The sequence below is a fragment of the Squalius cephalus genome (genome assembly GCF_949319135.1).
Source record: "Squalius cephalus genome assembly, chromosome: 3".
Classification (NCBI taxonomy): domain Eukaryota; kingdom Metazoa; phylum Chordata; class Actinopteri; order Cypriniformes; family Leuciscidae; genus Squalius; species Squalius cephalus.
In genome coordinates this window covers 33,267,401-33,286,197 of record NC_137124.1, presented here as the reverse complement: position 1 = coordinate 33,286,197, position 18,797 = coordinate 33,267,401, and the positions used below count along the sequence as shown (strand labels likewise).

Genomic DNA, 18,797 nt, shown 5'->3' with positions numbered 1-18,797 from the left:
ATATATATATATATATACAGTATACTTCTTATTTGTTTACATATGTTTAAAGGTGCAATAGGTGATCTTGGAAATGTTAAATTGAGCCCCTGCTAGCACTAAAAACATACAATCCCACCCTCCCTGCAAATCGCGGTCTAATGCCACGCCATCAGAGACAACATTATTGGCTTATGTGTCATTCACTGGTGAGAAAACTTTACAGTACACCAAAGACTATAGAATAACACAAGACGTGACACTCATATTGTTTTGATTGTAGAAAAGTGCAACGCTCAATATGGCAGAATAAGTCCCGCCTTTTAAATAAGAGCCAATCGCCGATTGGTAAAGTCATCTTGTCACTGCAACTGCCGTTAGAAGCTCCGGTTCCTATAGAAACAGTCAGACACTCCACTGCGCATGCACATTAGCTCTATCCAGCCTGAAAAAAATTGTTTTCTGTCATGATTTGAGCGTTTAGAAACAAAATTTATGACACAGTTGTTGTCAAATTTCATTGGTGATTTCAAATATGAAATTTAATTGTAAGCTTGGCAAACAGTTTTGGAGAATTTGATGTTTCCCCATTCAAAGAGATAGGAGCTGCACTTGCATGTCCGAGAGGCGTTTCAAAGATGGCCGCTGAGTGAAATGACTTGAAAAGGAACTTTGAGTACTACAATAACGAACGTAAACAACTGTTTGCCTACCAATCTCGCTCTGTCTGCACAGCTTACGTGAAACGCGCTGATGATGTCTGCATGAACAGGCTGCGCAAACACACGTTGACTGATAGGGAACACATGGCATAATTTCATTCAGACCCAATTATTTATGGTTCTACACCTTTCACAGACGATATATATTTATAAAAATACATTTAGACCTCTTAACATAGTAATGCTGTCAGGATATGAGGAGACTTTCAACCAGCATAACAAAATATGTTTCTGTAGACAATCACCTATTGCACCTTTAATGAGAAATTAGACAAATACTGGTTAAGAAAATGTTTTTTTTGCAATGAAGTGCTTATTAACAATAGCATAGACTATATGCTTTATTAAAATACTATTTCTGATATGCAGATACATGCTTGCTGTATATTCCAGCACAGTGCACATCACTCCAATGAGGGCTGGACCTCAGGATTTAAGGGGCAACATGTAGGTTGTCAGGAAGGAGGTTTAATGGTGGATTTGTAAATGGATGGCAGGGAAAGATTATTGTAGGTCTTTCACAGGCTAACCAATGGAATCCTCATACTGTTTATGCTGGCAGGAAATGAGCAAAAGGGAAGGGGTAAAACAGACCAGAGGGAGTAAGAGGATTGTGTTTAGCCATCATGGCTGATATTAATGCCAGGATTCACTCGAGGAGATAAATTGGTCTGATTTAGTACATCAAGCAGAACAGAGCTGAGTCTTTTTTCACAAAGTAGGAAGAAGTTTTTAAAGGGTTTTACTGTCTCTCTGGCATTCTCCATCGCTGACAAGCACACACTCTTAATATTTAGGTATTGCTCACATTGACCTCAGTGAATTTCATGGGACAGAGGCCAATTCATTCAGTTCATTTCTGCTTTAGAAAGATCTGTGAACCTGCTGATGTTTATCAAAGGCTGTTGTTTCTTTAGGGAATTAAAAGGCTGTCAAACTGCTTTCTTGCTGTTTTTATGCTATTTGACATTTTTGTTCACAAACAACTGCTTGCGAGAAATGCCCCAAAGAAACTCAAAACTGTGTGATCAGCAAACATTTTGCTTTTTCATCTTTCTGCTCCTTTGCTCAGGCTTTTCTCAGACCAGCTTCGATATTCTCTTTTGCTCCAGTGGGACTATCTTTTTCATTGATTCTGTCACAGAATTTGATCTCACATTGAATTGCCCACTCAAAGCACCCCTTCATCCATCCCTAAAACCCTGCCGACTGACTCTTACCAAAACCAAATCGCAGGGCTTATGCATTACTCAATCCTCAGCCTAAACGGGAGTCACCTGTCATAGTCTTCATGAAACTTTAGCTTAAAAGGGTATTGTAGCCTTGACAGAGTTACTTTATTGTATTGATTCGGATGGTTGAAATGTTGTCTTATTGCAACCAGATTGGCTCCTCTGTCTTGCTGGATGTGTGTCTTGGGAGAGCATTAGGCGACCCAGGCTAGAAATTTGTCCAAATCCAGCACACTGTGAGGCTGACAGTAATCAATGGGCCAACATTAGAAATGTAATATCTGTGCCATTATCATGGAAAGTTTTCTCTGTGGTGTGCATTACTCTTCCATCCCGCACGTGTATTCGAGAATGACTATCTGACATGCTATATGAAATCTTTGAGACAGATTCCTGTAAACTTTGGCATCTTATGAGAATGGATCTAAAAAAAAAACTCACTGCACTTTTATCTTTGATATTTTTAAGTTTTATGAAGAGTCATCCAAATGTGTTATCCCATCCTCGCTTCAGATAAAGACTGTACTCATACTATTTTCCTATAATTGTTTTAATTATGTATGAGCCAGCCAGTCACCCACAGTTTTTTAAGCATGTTGAAATGACGTGACCTGTAGTGCTTCACTAAACATCAAAGGGTATCTTCATCATTCATGCCGTCTCTATAGACACTTCTTATTGTGCTTTACTAAAGAAGATACTGAGAGAATCCGCATCTGTAAGGCCTATGAAGCAAAAAAGGTCTGAAGAAAATTAGCGTGAACATCAGAACGGCATGCACAAGGTGGAAAGATTTGATAACATAGACAATCCTGAGTTGTGATGCACAAGTTGCTTTTAATTTTGATGGACAGGTAAAGGAATTAAATTTGTTAACTGATTTCTAAAATTCACTAACATCAGTGTGCTTTATTTAAAGACATTCATGCTGATACATGTCTTTAGATGGCAGTACTGTGCCGAACACCATTGTGGTATAGGTATCTAAAGTACATGAAGAATAGCAATGATAGCTAGCTAATGACCTACGGAATGCACCTTTAATTCCTCTCAGATCAAACACTGCGTCTTCATCTTCAGAAAAAATCTTTGCACTGTGTTCTAACAAGGTGGGACATGATAAACATTTCTTTAATGTAAATGTTGTCCTAACCTGGACAGTTTGTCAATTTTGGCTACCTAGCATGACAATACAGAAATATAAACCAAAAATTTTACAAAATGTCCAGGTGAAAACAGACTTAAACAATCCACTGTGAAATACAGTTGCACTGAAATCCTCATATCTGTACATTAAACATCAAATATTATCTGATTGGCTGTTATTGCATCAAGTAGCAGTTGCATGTTGTTGCATCGGTGTGAACAGATAATTGGTGGAATTGCTAGACTAGATATGGCAGTGATCATCAGGCAAATCGTGTAGTTTGACGGTCAGTGCTATAAACATATCCTCAAGCCTGTCTTCTGCTATGTTGTTTTATTAAACATTGGAATGGTTTTGATTAGGGCACAATGTAATTAGAGCCCTTGTGATGCATTGGATTGCTTTGTTGGGCTCATTGACCTGCCTGACTATCTGTCTGTCTTTCGTCTGTAATAAGTGCACAGAGGCCGTCAACCCATGTCATTTTCTTTTCAAATGGGCAATTATAACTGCAGCTATGTGTGAGACAGCGAAGAGAGAAAGAAAACAAAGACAGAAAGAAGACAGACGTACAAAGGAAGGATGGCGATAGACCCATGCATTTTTCAAAGACTATGATTAGACTTGCCAAAGAGGAACTGAAGCAGAGGATCTGAGGACACAGCAGTGCTTGGGTGGCAAACCACAAGAAAGCAATTTGTCATTGATGTTTCTGAGAAGATGATGCTGTTTGTGGGCTGAATCGAGAGTGCGCGCAACAGGTGGGGCTGATCTGTCAGAAAGCAGAACAAGAGAGCTGTTGATTACTGTTTGAGTCATGCCAATACGTATGCATATGAAGTGTATCTTTCATATGGAAATTTCTGATGGCAAAAGGATGCACAACATCAGACTGGTATTGTATGGTCGAGTGTGGTTCCTGTTTTACTGATTTGTGGGGGATGATGTTTGGGAAGTTCCCATGATGAGAAAAGCTTTTGCTGGAAGTCTGGTAGAATACATTTACATGATTTAAAGTTCAAAAAACACATCATTTTTCACATACTATACATTGCTGCAGCACCGCTTTTCACACTCTGCCTGTTCCTGTCACGCTCTCTTTTAGTTCCTGTCTCTTTAAAGCCCCCCTTCCAAAACATCCAGTCTATTCTGATTGGGACGCAGGTTGTGATTTGTCAACCATTTAGAGCATGTGTTGGAAGTGTATCATGTATAGGTATGAAACAACTGGTCTTTTCAACCACACAGTATCACTATTTCTGTTACAGTTACTCAGATTTTCACAGAAGTACTGGGATAAAAGTTTATAGTTTGGATATAAACATGTATATGCAGTGTTATAAATAAAGTGGCAGTACTCACCAAAGGGGGCGGGGCTTTGTGGGGGGGGGGCTTTGTGGGGGGATTGGTTGTCTCCCTCTGTAGTTTTGGTTTGAACATTGGGGGGTTGGAGTGTGAACTGTTTAACAGGGTCCCGGGGTCCCTCGTGAGATCTATTTATTTGTTTGTTTGTTTTTTGCAAAATGGTCCAAATATGCAAATTTGCTGATAACATAACCGCAATAAAGTAGCCTATAGTTATACAAAGTGCAATGGGAAGTCAAACTATCTTTACTTAAAATGTTCTTATACTGAACATGTTAATTTCCTGTCATCTCTTGGAATATCTGAAAGCAGGTTTTTCCTAATACCTGTCATTATTAGCAGAACACAATTTACACATGGGGAAACTTGTTTTAGTCAATAATTCAAGAAGGTCCATATTTTAAAGCTCTTTCTAACTTGTGCTCTGCCTTAAAAGTAGCATCTTGTAATTATTTAATTATAACATTTGTTACAATAAGGATTTAATTACATGTAAGACTCTTGATGGCTCCTTATTACTATGCGTATGCCAGTGTTAACTTTTTTCTTTCTTTTTTTATCTATTGCATTTGTTATGCAAAATTGCAACCTACACATTAAGAAACTATTGCTACAACATGTAATATACATCTTTAGTGAAAAAAATCTATTCCCTTAAAGGGGTGGTTGATTATATATTTAAAATTTTCTAATTTTAGTTAGTGAGTAATGTTGCTGTTTGAGCATAAACAACATCTGCAAAGTTACAACGCTCAAAGATCAAAGCAAGGGGAGATATTTTCACTTAAAGAAATTGCTTTAAGGACTACAACAAACGGCTGGTAGGGACTACACCGCATTCCTCCCGGGTTAGTGACATCACAAACCCTAAAATGTACATACATTTCTGTACACATCATTCAATGTACACATCATTTTTGACTTTCTCTGAAGCGTTTTACTACATTCTCAATAGAATTCAAATGGGTTGCACATTTTATCATCAGCGTCGCGATAGGAACGGCTCGTGCAAATTTTATCACTCTTTTGGAGCTCGAACCACTCATGCAAAATTAAACGATTGAGCTTCAGTCACAGTCATATTGCACAAACAGGTATATTACACACTATAGGAAAGGTAAAATAGTAATTAAGATTTGAAGAATGCTATAATGTAGATGTAAACATACCAAATGCTGTTTCTGCCACAGAAAACAACAACAAATATACCTCACAGTTCTGACTTCATATCTCAGAATTCAGACTTTTTTCTTTGGTTTTCGAGTTGCAAAATAAAAAACTTTTTCTCGGAATACTAAGTTTGCATATCTCTTGTTTTTCGCCACGGAATGAAAATAATAATAATTGAACGTAATTGTGACTTTTTATCTCACAATTTAGACTTTTCTTCTCAGAATTACAACTTTATTTTTAACTTTACAAGTTACAAGCTCAGAATTGTGAGGGGGAAAAAATGAAAATTGTGAGATATAAAGTTGCAATAACCATCTTTATTTTTTTAAATTCCATGGCTGAAATAAGCTTCCTTTGTCATGTGTTCATTGAATACATTTTTAAATATTTTAAGATAATGTATAAGGAAAATGCAAGGATACTAATTAATTGTAGGATAATAAGGCATGGTCTTTGAAGTTTGACTGAAGGGATGCTGGCATTGGTCAGTGAAGCATTCCTCACTTGATGTCTGGCTCCTAAAGGCTGTATTTGACAGGTTGCATCATTCAGCAAGATGAGGTGGGAGTGGGATTCAAAGCTCTGAGAAAAATCATGACCATTGGTTGTGATTCCTGACCAATGCAGCACAAATACAGGGTTGAAACCCAAGTTAGGGATATGAGTTTGTATACATGGGTCTACATGGGTCTTTAGTCTAGACTTAATAGGATAGTTCATCCAATTCAGGGCTCTGTAAGATCACAATGTATGATGACTACAAAGCTTTTTGTCTTTGTACATTTCTATCTTTTTAGTCCAGATCAGTCCAGTAGCATGTATACAAAACCTGAAACTCATACTGTTTTTAATAAGAGCTTTTGATTTTCTGTTTGCATACCATAGATGCCAGTGCCCGGCTCAGTTTGAGGGACCCGAGTGCCAGCAGACAAAACACAGTTTCCATGGAAACGGCTATGCTTGGTTTCCCCCTATAAGGCCATGCTTCGAGAGCCACCTCTCGTTGGAGTTCATCACAGAGGTGGCAGATGGCTTGCTGCTCTACAGTGGACCCCTCTCTCAGCTTCAGCCGTGGGAGCCAGAGGACTTCATGGCCATAGGTAACCTACACACAGTCGAGCCTCAGGTCGAGAGGCGAGGAACTGCTTCAGTGTCTACATCATTCTTTCATATCACAAGCTGAACCTCTGGCACGTCTTCACTCATCTCCCAGTAGGGCTACATAGAGAGAGGAGAATGAAAAAAGGGTGATAATATGTTTATTTTAGACAGAAAGAGATGAAGAGACTCCTTCGCGTCTCTCCAGCAGGATTTACTGTTTCTAATAAAAAAAAGTTTTATTGCTGTAACATTTTCTTACTCAGGGGAGAATCGCTATCATCTAACAACCAGAGATAAAAAAATACCACATTATTTCTGTTTGTTTGCGTATGTGTGTCATAAATTCCGCAGCATTGCCGTGTGTGCAGCCGTGTAGTAGCTCATTAGGGGTTAACGAAGGCACTCATTATATCAGTAAAGGCTTATTTGTCATTCATCTGGGAGAATGATTACAATGGGGTATACACATTTAGAGCTTTAATGAACTCACAGATCTGCCTACGTGCCGAGCATACGTTCATATAAGATCAGTCTGCTCTTCATCAGTTTACTGGTGTGTTGGCGAATGTGGATAAGTAGCAGATAAGGCAGTGTGTGAGTGTAATCATAATCAATGCAGGGTGAGATGCTGAACATATGGAGAGAATGAGAGAGGGATGCATGGCAGACAGCCTATCTGAGGTGAGAAAGAGAGAGTGACAGGGAGTGAAAGATGAAGATTAAGTGAAGTGTGTAACTGTGGACAGGGTTTCCAGCAACAAAGAGTGGTGAAGTGTTTGGAGATCTGTCTGAGCTTCAGTTTCAGGTCAGTATCAGGGTGAGAGCGATAGCCAAATACTTTTCTTTTTCTAAATGTTGCTGTGCTTGTGTTGGATCTGCTGCTTGCTGGCGAGGGATCTCTGAATATTTGTGATAATGGACTCCTGATCCCATTGACTAGAAAGACGAATGATAACATGTGTTACTATTGGGGGTTGCACAGACTAGTCAACTTTAATTTTCTGCCATGGCGCTTTAAGCTTGACGTCGACTAACTGATCATGGCCTATAGATGGCGCCACAGGATAAGAAATCTTTGAATTCCACTTTTACACTCCTGTTCCAACAGTTAAAATGACAAAATATATGCATACTACGAGAGCGCTGCAGAAGATGTGTTTGATTATGCCATCTGGTGCTCAAAATTGATTTAAACAGTGCACGTTTTAAACAGCTTATTGTACGCGTAAGTTAATCACCGTTCTAAACTAATGCGCTGCTGCATTTTAACACACACACACACACACATATAGACAGTAGCTCGCACATCATGTGCAGATCACGTGCACAGAAACATTCAGTGGTGCAGAAATGTATTGTCAACACTGTTATGTGATTTATCAATAAAATAGCTTAGAAACTGAAAAGTTCTAGCATATATTTCTTAGTAACTAAAACCCACAGATTCACCATTAGTAGAGAGACACTGCCAGGTAGAATTAATTCACACGCAATCGCTCTCTCACTAATGCATTCATATAAATGTAATCTTTGCTACTTTATCTGTATCTGATTTAGAACGAGCAGAAATCTGTGAGAAATAGAACAACCCAAAGACAAATTAACTGTTCAAAATAAGCTGTTATGTAGGAGCAATAGTTTTTGGTTCCTAGTTAGCTTGTTTTTAGGGGCACCTCAGATGCTGTTCCTTCACATCTTCTGCTTTTGAAATGTACGGATTAAAACTGGGCACTGGCTTCAGAACCAGCACTAGAAAAGTGGTTGGATAGGTCTAGTGATGACATGCAGCAATCAGAAAGAGGAGAAATGGAAACAGAGAAAGAGTCTAGTAGAGAGACAGCGAGGAAAGAGAGCCAGATTAAATAGATAAAAGAGTTTCAGATTTGAAGGAACTGCTGAGGAGGAACAGTAAGTGGCGCAGCTCAGACATGATTTAAGCCGAGAAAGAAGTTCATGTCTGGGTGAGAGACGAAAATGGTGTGTGAACAGGAAGGTGGAATAAAGAAAGAAAGCGGGCGATGAATAATGATGAATGGCAGTGCGGAGGACAGCAGAACAAGTGTAGCCACAGTGTGAGTCTCTTTACATAACTCTCTCTCTCTCCAGTCCTCCTCGTCTTCACTCTATCAGACCTTATTACTTACTGCTGTTCTTCACTGTGGCCTATTAAACCTTATCATTGGCCTGTTGCCTGCCAGTTTTACGCCTCTGCTCTTCTTATTAAAGACACTCATGACACTGATACTACAATGCAGTTGCATAGTGCAAACACACCCGGGGCCTCCCACACACATCCCTGTGTGCAGCAGATCATTCGTGTGTGTCTGTGTGAGTATTAGTACTTCTGAGTTGTTTACGAATAGATTATGAATCTGTTGGTTGGCTGGAAAGCAACTCACAACCTTTGCAACATGTCCAAGTTCAAGAAGTTAGTATTTGTTTGGCTTTGATTGGTTTGAGGTGAGCTGAACATTGCGGCTGGTCAGTAAACATTTCCAGCCGGCGGTTTAGCTGTAAGAGTTTTGGCTTTAAATTAAAATTGGCATGAAATGTATTTCTTTTTATATTGATATTCTAAATACATTTGTGAGTAAACGTGTGTTTTCCTTTTAAGCCATATGTATATTAAGGCACGCGTATATATAGGTGATTCACTCATCAGTTGAAGCGCTTGAGGCATAGCTGCACACTTTATAAAAAGAGCACCAAGCATGAAATCCACACGTGGCATCTGTATTAAAGCGAACCCGTCTTTCTTCACCTCTAGCATGAATTACTTCTCATTACAACCCAGATTAATTTTCTCTAGACGACCTCTGACCTCCTCCTCAATTTATTTTCATTGGTGAAAATGGGCACAGATACGTGCTTGAAGTCTTTGTCACAATGGTCTTATTGGTGGTTACAGTCTCTTTTCAAGGTTAGACAAAGATTTGATGGGTGAGCATGTCGAATCAATAGACAAATTAGACTGACAAATCGAATTTATTTGATTAAGGACACTTATTGAATGATAAGAAGTCTCATGAGGTAATTTATCCTTGACTGAAAAGACTTCTGGCTGTAGATGATGTTCAGGGACATTGAGAAACATACCTTTTGTGAATAGATGGTGTACTTGATTAATTTCTTAGTCTTGTCAAGGATGTAAAGGTAATAGTTCCTGTAGAATTTATTCATATATTATGCACTTTTATCCAAAGCGGTTTCTTATGCTGGTTATAGAGAAGCTTAAAATGTGTAGATACATATACATGCACATATTTATATATAAAATATATTATAGCCCTCATTCAATATTAATATAGGAGTTTATATACAGTATATTAACTCCTATATTAATATTGAATGAGGTCTATATGACCACCTTTTTGAATAAAATATACATTTTCACTTTGGTTAAAGGGATACTTCACCTCTGGAAAGATGAATGTGTATTTAAAATAGGTCATTTATGTAGAAGAAATGTGAAATTATTTTTGAATTTGGAGCTTTCTAGACTGAGAAAAGCCAGAAAATGTATTTTTGGCTCATGTGGATGAAAGACAACAACTCCCAGAATGCACTTGCTTCGCTGCCCTATGAGGCCACTCCCAAGCCATGCCTACCGGTAAGAGAGCGCTGTTGAAAACAACAAGGCTAGGCTGCTAGTGAGTCTCCGTGACGAGTTTGCCCGGGATTTCGAGATCGCCCAAAATGTCCGGGATTCGGCTTTTGCGTTCTACAGTCGCCATTCATCATGTTTACTATGGCGAGCAGGACGAGGCTGTGGGCCGCGGGAGAACGGCGCGAGGCCGGTGGCGTCATTACTGAGACGCACCGGTCTCGTATCTCTCACGGAGGAGCGGGAATTTTCTTAGCAATGTTAAAACGCACATCAACCGATCACTTGTTTAGCGTTCATGTAAACACTACATTCAGATTCACCAATCGGAATGAATTCAGTTCGATTGAAACAAAAGGTGTGCATGTAAACAATGAATGGCGACTGCAGAAAGCAAAAGCCGAATCCCGGACATTTTGAACGATCTCGATGGACATACATGTCCGGGAAAAAGAGGATGGTAACTAGTGGTGCAACGGATCATCATTGATCCGTGATCCGTTCGGATCAATATCTTCGGTTCGGCACACACTTGATCCGCGGATTGATTTATGAAAAAAAAAAGTTGTGCGCATGTTCAGTCCACAGGTCATGGCGAGCGGAGGAACTGAGGAGCTTGAACGCCCCCGTGTCATTTAAATCCCCTGTATGGGAGCATTTTGGCTTCCCTGTCAAATATAATGATGAAGGAAAGAGGTTAATGGATAAAACCGTGACGGTGTGTAGGCACTGTGGCACAAGAAAGCCATATGACAGTAGGGCTGTCAACGAATATTCTAAATTCGAATATATATTCGAATAGTTTTAAAAAACAGAATATCGAAGGTGAAAATTAATATTCGAATGTGGAAAAACACGCCCGCGGTAACAGAGACGCGGCTGTCTGCTTTGCGAGTGGGATCAGGGACAGGTCATTTTATTTAACGTTAAAACAGAAACATTACTAAAGTGTAGGCTACTGTACTGACTGAATAGATATTGCATGAATAAGGTAGGTTAGATACAGCATTTTTATGCACTGTCTGCAAGCTTCCACTGGTTTGATTATTTACCGTTGCATGTCAAGGAAAAGTTCCATGTTTTCCACAGCACAGCTCGCTCGGAGCGCTCAATGTCGGTTCTTTATACTGTAAAACTTCAATTAATGTTAATAATATTTGTTTCAATCACTGAATGAATCCTGCTTTGGGACAAGAGTCGCGACCTTAAATTGCTTGCACAAAACTCTTGATTAGCACTCAACATTTGCTTATATTTGTTGTTCATTTAAACCGTTATGAACTGCAGAGAGCTCATTCGCGCCGCAAGACATCCAGACGCGCGTAAACGCGTCTTTACATTGACTTAACATTGAAATCACTCGCGCCAGACGCTCTATTCGCGTTTCGGTGTGAACGCAGCATGGGTGAGGGCGAGAAAGAGTGTCTGCGAGTGAGAGCGAGCGAGAGTGAGGTCTGCAGTCTTGGCCATTAGTTGATTTACTTGTTTTTGTGTAGGTAATACGTTGTCAAATATGTTTAAACTTAAATAAACTACCTATACAAGTAGTTATGTCTCTTTGCATTAATTTGTCCTGTTATTGACGTAATGCGCAACCAGATGTTCGAATAGTTCGAATGTGTTTTTTTAGAGGGAATATTCGAACGTCATTTTTGAGTAATTTTGACAGCGCTATATGACAGTGGAAACACATCAAGCATTGGTCCATGTTTAAAGGAAGGAGATAGGCCTATGCCTTTTTATGTTGCACTTAAAGTTGTTTTTCATTAATTATGCTAAAAAGAAGATATTATGCCTTGTGCACTTTAAGTTGATTTTATATATGCTGATCCGAAAAATGATCCGATCCGTGACTCTGATCCGAGAAACGATCCGAACCGTGAGTTTTTTGATCCGTTGCACCCCTAATGGTAACCCCTACTACTCAGCTTACGGTAATTCGAAAATACTACAGGTTTTCTACTAATACAAAGCTAAATCCTAAAGTATCCCTTTAAGAAAGAAAGAAAGAAAGAACAACATTTTTCAGAATTTATAATAGAAATGTTTCTTGAGTAATGGCTGCTGGAAATTCAGCTTTTTTAATACATATATTAGGGCTGCACGAATAATCGCAATTTACATGAAATCGCACTTTAACCTATTTGGCTTATTGCGATTATGAAATCGCAAAGGCTGTGTTTTTATGCGCAGCTTGTCATTAATGTACGGCTCTGTAAACGCTGCTCTATCTGAAAGCACTTTGAGTTTGAGTCACTTATAACGTGCATTTGAAAAAGCAACACGTGACAAACATCTTTCCAAACATTTATGAAAGCATTTATGAACCTTCATAACAACAGTTGAGCATCCTTTTGTAAGATGATGTGGCTTCTTACACCGAATAAGGCAGTCGTGTGTTTATTAGTAATTTTTAATCAAAGCGTCTCAATCTGCTCAATGGCATTCAGAAGGAACAGCATTTACTACCGATCAGCCGTTCTGCACTGACAAGCTGCGCGTAAAATAATCACAGCCTTTGCCAAATCGCGTGCGGTTTCATTTCGATTAATCGTGCAGTCCTAATAAAAAAATAAAAAAAAAGATATATATATATATATATATATAGTATATACTTCTTACAAAAACATTATAACGTATAACCTTTCAACAGTACTATGCACTGTATGTAGATGTATGTCTGTGTGCGTGTGTGTGCGTATGTGTGTAAAATAATCAATATTTATCAATATCTGCGAGAATCCTTGAAAGGTTGATAATATGAAATAAAACCTTTGTTTTAGCCTATTTTTATTATCAGCCAATGAAAATGCCGTAAAAATGTTTTAGGAATTGTGAAGTGTTTATGAAAGTGTTTATGAGCTTTTACACACACACACGCACACACACACATACACACACACACACACACACGGGGAGCGTCTGGCAGATGAAAGTGAGCACAGAGATACAGTTACACCCAGAGTGTGATGTGTGCATTATGGTCAATTTGCAGAAACCTGCTTCACAGTGAACCCTCTCAGACTCATCATGCCACAGCAGCTATCAAATATCCCTTTCAACTTACAGTATTCCAGCTCATTTCCTGAGCCGCTGATGTGAGGGCTACTGGGTGGGGTTTTCAGGGTTCATAAGCCATCGGCCCTCCTGCTCGTCCCTTAGGACCCGCAAAGAGAAGCCATTTCTTATGCTTAAAGTGGAAATGCATTTGAGGGGGATCCGAGGGGAGGAGGTTGGTCTCCCTTCATCTTCCCTCCTGCTGACAGAGGGATTAATGTGCAGTGATGTTGCAGGGAGACCAGTATGAATTAGGGATGAGGAGCAGAGAGCACAGACGACCCCCTGTGACTGGCGAGGGATCGTTTCTGAGAGCAAAAACATGTTGCAGCCTAATTACATATACAGATTGTTTTCCCTGTATATGACATTTACATATGTAACACTGAAAGTGCTGGCCAGTGGTCCAGATCAAACCATGTGCCCCCTCACCCTGTTTTCTCTCTTCCTCTCTCTCTCTCTTCCTGGTTTTCATCTGTATATTAAGGCTGTGACACACCAAGCCGGTGGTCGGTTATCAGCCAACGCCGGGACAATGTAGAGTGTCTATTAGCTCAGTTTTTGTGGCGTGTTCCGCATTATCGGCACAAGTCACACTCCGTCCGTGAAAGAGAGAACTCTGATTGGCTGTTTAGCTTTATAGCAAACCATTCCAAGTGAAAAAAAGTGAAAGTGATGAAAGTGAGCAAACAATGAAGTCAAGAGGGGTACACAGAGTTAGTTGGTCGTTGGCAATAGTCTTTACAGTGTATTCGAGCACAACTTTTTGGCCCAGACGCATGGGACGAGAGCCAACAACATAGTCAGCTTTCATTACCACTAGTTCTTTGATGATGGTTTGGTGTGTCATGGCCTTTAGAAACTTCCAATAGTCACCTACTCTTTCCGTCTGTCTTACAGAGACACATTCATTACTTCCCCTCGTTTCAGTCCTTTCAAATCAATACCAACCCTAGACTTGTACCTTTTCCATCTCTCATTTTCACTGCTGTTGCCCTTCCTTTCTCAATCCTACTTCATCTGCACTCTACCTAAAATGTCATGTCAGCCAGAGAAGACATGGTCTTGCTCTCAGTCGGCAGCGCTTCATGTCTGGGGCAGGATTGGTGACAGAATCAGTGTAGGGGAGCAGTTGTCTGTTCTCAGGGGCTTCCCTCTAAAAAGGGCTTCTCAGCCCAGATTACAGCAGCACTGCTCCGCACCCAGCATGTTCACTGTTATCTCCAGCTCAACAATCTGATACCATCGGGAGTTAGCCTAGAGAGACACCAGAGAAAAAGGTTGAGAGAGAATTCAATGAAACCATTGGAAACCGCCAAGATAGAAACAGTTTCAGAAACTCTGAAGAGTTTAAAAAAAGTTTATTTCATTCAGTTGTGTAAATCATGAGTTAATAAAGGACATTTTTGGGGGTTTATAATTTCTATTTGGAAATATTTAAAGTATTATGGCGAGCTAACAGGGAAACTAAACAGGGAAAGTTTGTAACACTTTCCATGTGCTTTTATTGTTCACACAAAGTGCACAACATGACAGTGCATAAACTGATATTTGTTACAATTGAGATTATTTCACTCAAGCACAAACAAACTCACTGTCATGCATTTAGAGTCGTAAGCCTGTGTTTTATGTCCTTGTTCATTTGTTATTTTCTGTTTGTGTACCTTTTTGAATTCAAACGCTTAAAATTAAATGGTGACAAGGTAAATGTTGTGAACATGTAAATTTGATTATCACAATAAATGTATTCCATTTATAAAGCATTAATTTACACCATTTAAAGATAAGTAGTAGATTTTAAAACTATTTTGAAGAATTGATTAATTAAATGAGGGAATGTTATAACAAAGTTTGAGAGAGAAAACCAAATTTTAACGAAAGTTAAGTTTAAACAAAATGAGGGGTTGTCTCGTTTTATCTGCACTAATGGGTTATACACCAAAAAGTCTTGTTCACCATATAAACCAGTAGCCAACCAGAGTAATACCTACTAAACTAACACCTGCAAAGTACCGAGAAATTTTATTAAACAGTACTTCTGAGCCATTATTTCTATTATTGCTCTATTTGTCTCACAGCATGTGCTAACCAAACTCCCCCCCTCAACCGCAAGAGTGAGGCAAAGTCCCTCAGCACTCATGAGCCGCTTGAATGGGTTAAACCATGCAGGGGATGATGATGGAAGACATTCACTTGCTGAAACACTCTGTGCAAGAAATAATAGGAGAAATAGAGTGACAGCGAGAATAAGCACAGATGGACGACATAAATCAGCCAGTTTTAATGACGGTGTGAGGGAATTAGCCCGGACAATATGTCTGGAGAGTCAATCATTTGATTTCAGCTAATGAAGTGGGTGCATGTGTTTTGAGAAGTGTCTAGGGTTGCTTAATTGCAGTTCATCTTATACATTATCCTCTCATACAGTAAAAAAAGAACACTGTAACCAACGAAAGTTCAGTTTCATGGTCTGCAGATGGTGAGCGCCAGACAGTGCAACATAGCCGAGCTGAGAGGAAGTGCATGTTATTTACAGGAATGAAAAGAGTACATCACAGGGAGAACTCGAGAGGATGACAAATAAGGAAATAGAGGGAGAATTGAAAGACACTGGGAAAGCGGGTTGGTGAGACAAACGGCAGACAGACATATCGGCCAAAATAGGCACGGCGGGCTTATTTAACAGCAAAGATCCTGCTGATAAATGTGAAATTAGTTGAAGACATTTCTGCCTGTATGCTCAGACTCTGTCAGAATATACGATGCTTAGGGGAGTCTTCCTGGCTTCATTAATTTTTAATTTGCCAATCGACTAACTCAGACAAAAAGAAGAACTTTCCGTAATATGTTTTTCCTATTATGCCAGAGGATAATATAATCGTAATTGCGGCAGGCTCTGTAGCGCTTACTTGACCCTGTAATGTGAAACAAAGCGTGAGTTTATGTGATACATTTGTCAGTCAAAAGCCTGCTGCTAGTTGAACTTAAAACACTTTTACTTGGTAGTTTTTAGGCAGTGTGTGTGTAATGTTGAGTTTTTATAACCATCCTCCACTCCTTTGTAGTTCTGTATCTGGGTTTTAACAGTTCAACTAAGTTGCTCTCTCTCTCTCTCTCTCTCTCTCTCTCTCTCTCTCTCTCTCTCTCTCTCTCTCTCTCTCTCTCTCTCTCTCTCTCTCTCTCTCTCTCTCTCTGTCTCTGTCTGTCTCTGTTCTTCTCTCTCAGAACTGATCGACGGCACCCCCACCCTGAAAATTAACCACGGCTCGGGTACATTGGTCCTGCAGTTGCCGGGCAACGTGAATGTAGCGGACAGACGGTGGCACAGACTGGACGTGAGGAGCAACAGCAAAGTAAGCATTCACCGATAGCAAGCGACTGACTGCCGTGTTTAATCGAGCGGCGGCCCGTCTCTCCTCGGCAGCTTCTTCCAATAATACACCTCAGTACTTCTGTACAAGACGTCAAAGTCTTACTATCTGGTCTGAAACCATCTTCACAGCCCGAGAGGGACAGATGAACTGTGGTTGCAGCTGTTAGCTGGGTTTACTTGATCCCAAACATTATTTAGTGTGCTAATTTGTATTGTATTCAGTGTTGCCAGAACTGTTTCTGATCCAAAGGCCTCTTTGTTGTTGCTGCTAGTTGCTGTAGTAGCGCTAGCTTGTAGTCTTGCTGGGGTGGAATTTGCCTTAGGGTCAGTCTGAAATTTCTTCAAATTATAATCTTTATTGTTCAGTGCAAACAGGATGTGAGCATCCTGCTGGGTGTGAATGGAACATTGCAAGTTGGAACTTTTTAGCTTCTTGACATGCTATGTGTTTAATAATACCGTGCCTGAGGCTTTAGCCTCCATAGAGAGTGGAGAAAGAGTGTAAAGTTTGTCTTCTTCCAGAGTTAAAAATGTCGGTGAGAAGAAGCTCTTGAACCAACTTGGTGATTTAAGTGTCTGTACAAGCAAAAGAAATGTAATAATTTAAAAGCTGGAAACACTAGATGACTTTTGCCCAGTCTGGTCTGACTCAGATTTTATATGTGATATTTTTAGCCACTTTTAGAATGCGCTGTTTTCATGTGTCATGCATCTCCTAGAACTGTGTGAGTTTGTTGTTTTCAGAACAACTGTAAAGTCTGAAAGTGTGTGATTCTCATTTTTTGTGAAATGGACTGTCAATCATACACTTACATCATGCACTAAACAACTGTGTATGATGTAAGTGTATGATTGAAAGTCCATTTCACTAAAACTTTGATTGAAAAGTTTAAGAAGTAACTTCTTAACTTAAGTAACTTTAACTTGATCATATAATTTAAACATCATCCTTGAAAAATTCTACATTAGTTCTGTTTAGGGTCTTAGAGACCACAGCTAAAGAAAAACAATAAAATAAATCTTTACATTCTAAATTGGTCTGACTGCTGTACACTCTGCATCTCTTTTCCCAATTGATTTATTTGTATTGTATTTTTCAGCAGTGTTTTTGTGTTGTCAAATTGAACCTGAACAGAAATAACATTAGCACATTTCTATGAAGTTTGTGGTAAAAACTTCAATACAGATTCAATGTCTTTAATCAATTTGAAGGGAAAGTGGTTTGTTTCAAAATTATTATTATTATTATTAATTTTACATGTACATCATTGGTGCTACATAAAAAACGTTCAGTCAGTTTAATATGCCGCCATTCAATTGTGGTGTTTCATGGAAGTCAAATTCCTACATTTGTGTGTTAATAAAGCTTCCTTTCTCCCACACGTTTGTTCCCAGGAGGTGCGTTTTACACTTGACCGCTGTGCTGGAGCCACTATCATGGAGATGGAGGGAGTGGGCAGCTGGCTAACTACTGAAGACCACACTTCCTGTGAAGTTACTGGCATTACACCAAATATGGACAAGTAAAGCACTTCTCTTCCTTTATATTTCTCTTTTCACGCGAACTTATGTTTGTTTAAAGTGTTAAAAATATCTCCCTGATGAACCAGTAAAGTTATTGTGCCAAAGAAGCCATTCCAGTCAATGAAACAATCATTACCTTCCTCTTTCTCACTCTACATATGAGCCTCATTCCAATTATGAACTCAATAACGTCTTGAAATATTGATAGTCACACAAAGGTCTCAATCTAAAAGGTCAAATGAATTATCTCAAATGAGTTAATCTCTAGAGGAAAATTACCTCTCCATAACATATAGCACATTAATGGCAAGGGTCATTGTCCCTTCTGATGTGCTTTCAGGCATCTGAATACGACGCAGGTGCTTCAGCTAGGAGGAGTGAATGAGAACCTGCCATATATTTACCCACAACTTCAACACAAGCACTTCACTGGCTGTATCCGAAACCTCATTGTGGACAGCAAGGTGAGGTTTTCTTGATATTTTTTTTTTTTTTTTTGAAGGGGCAAATGAAGGGGGCT

At 39.4% G+C, this 18,797-nt stretch overlaps 1 protein-coding gene across 2 annotated transcripts in view; it reads left to right on the top strand.

Moving 5' to 3' along the window:
- The window catches only part of LOC307155437 (neural-cadherin), a 314,766-nt gene that overhangs the window by 270,972 nt on the left and 24,997 nt on the right, over positions 1-18,797 (top strand). For both annotated transcript variants that reach the window (XM_079866045.1, XM_079866044.1), the window contains 4 exons: positions 6,504-6,718; positions 16,606-16,733; positions 18,149-18,276; positions 18,618-18,741. In XM_079866045.1, coding sequence (XP_079722171.1) covers positions 6,504-6,718; positions 16,606-16,733; positions 18,149-18,276; positions 18,618-18,741 — 595 coding nt within the window. The remainder of the gene's footprint in view (positions 1-6,503; positions 6,719-16,605; positions 16,734-18,148; positions 18,277-18,617; positions 18,742-18,797) is intronic.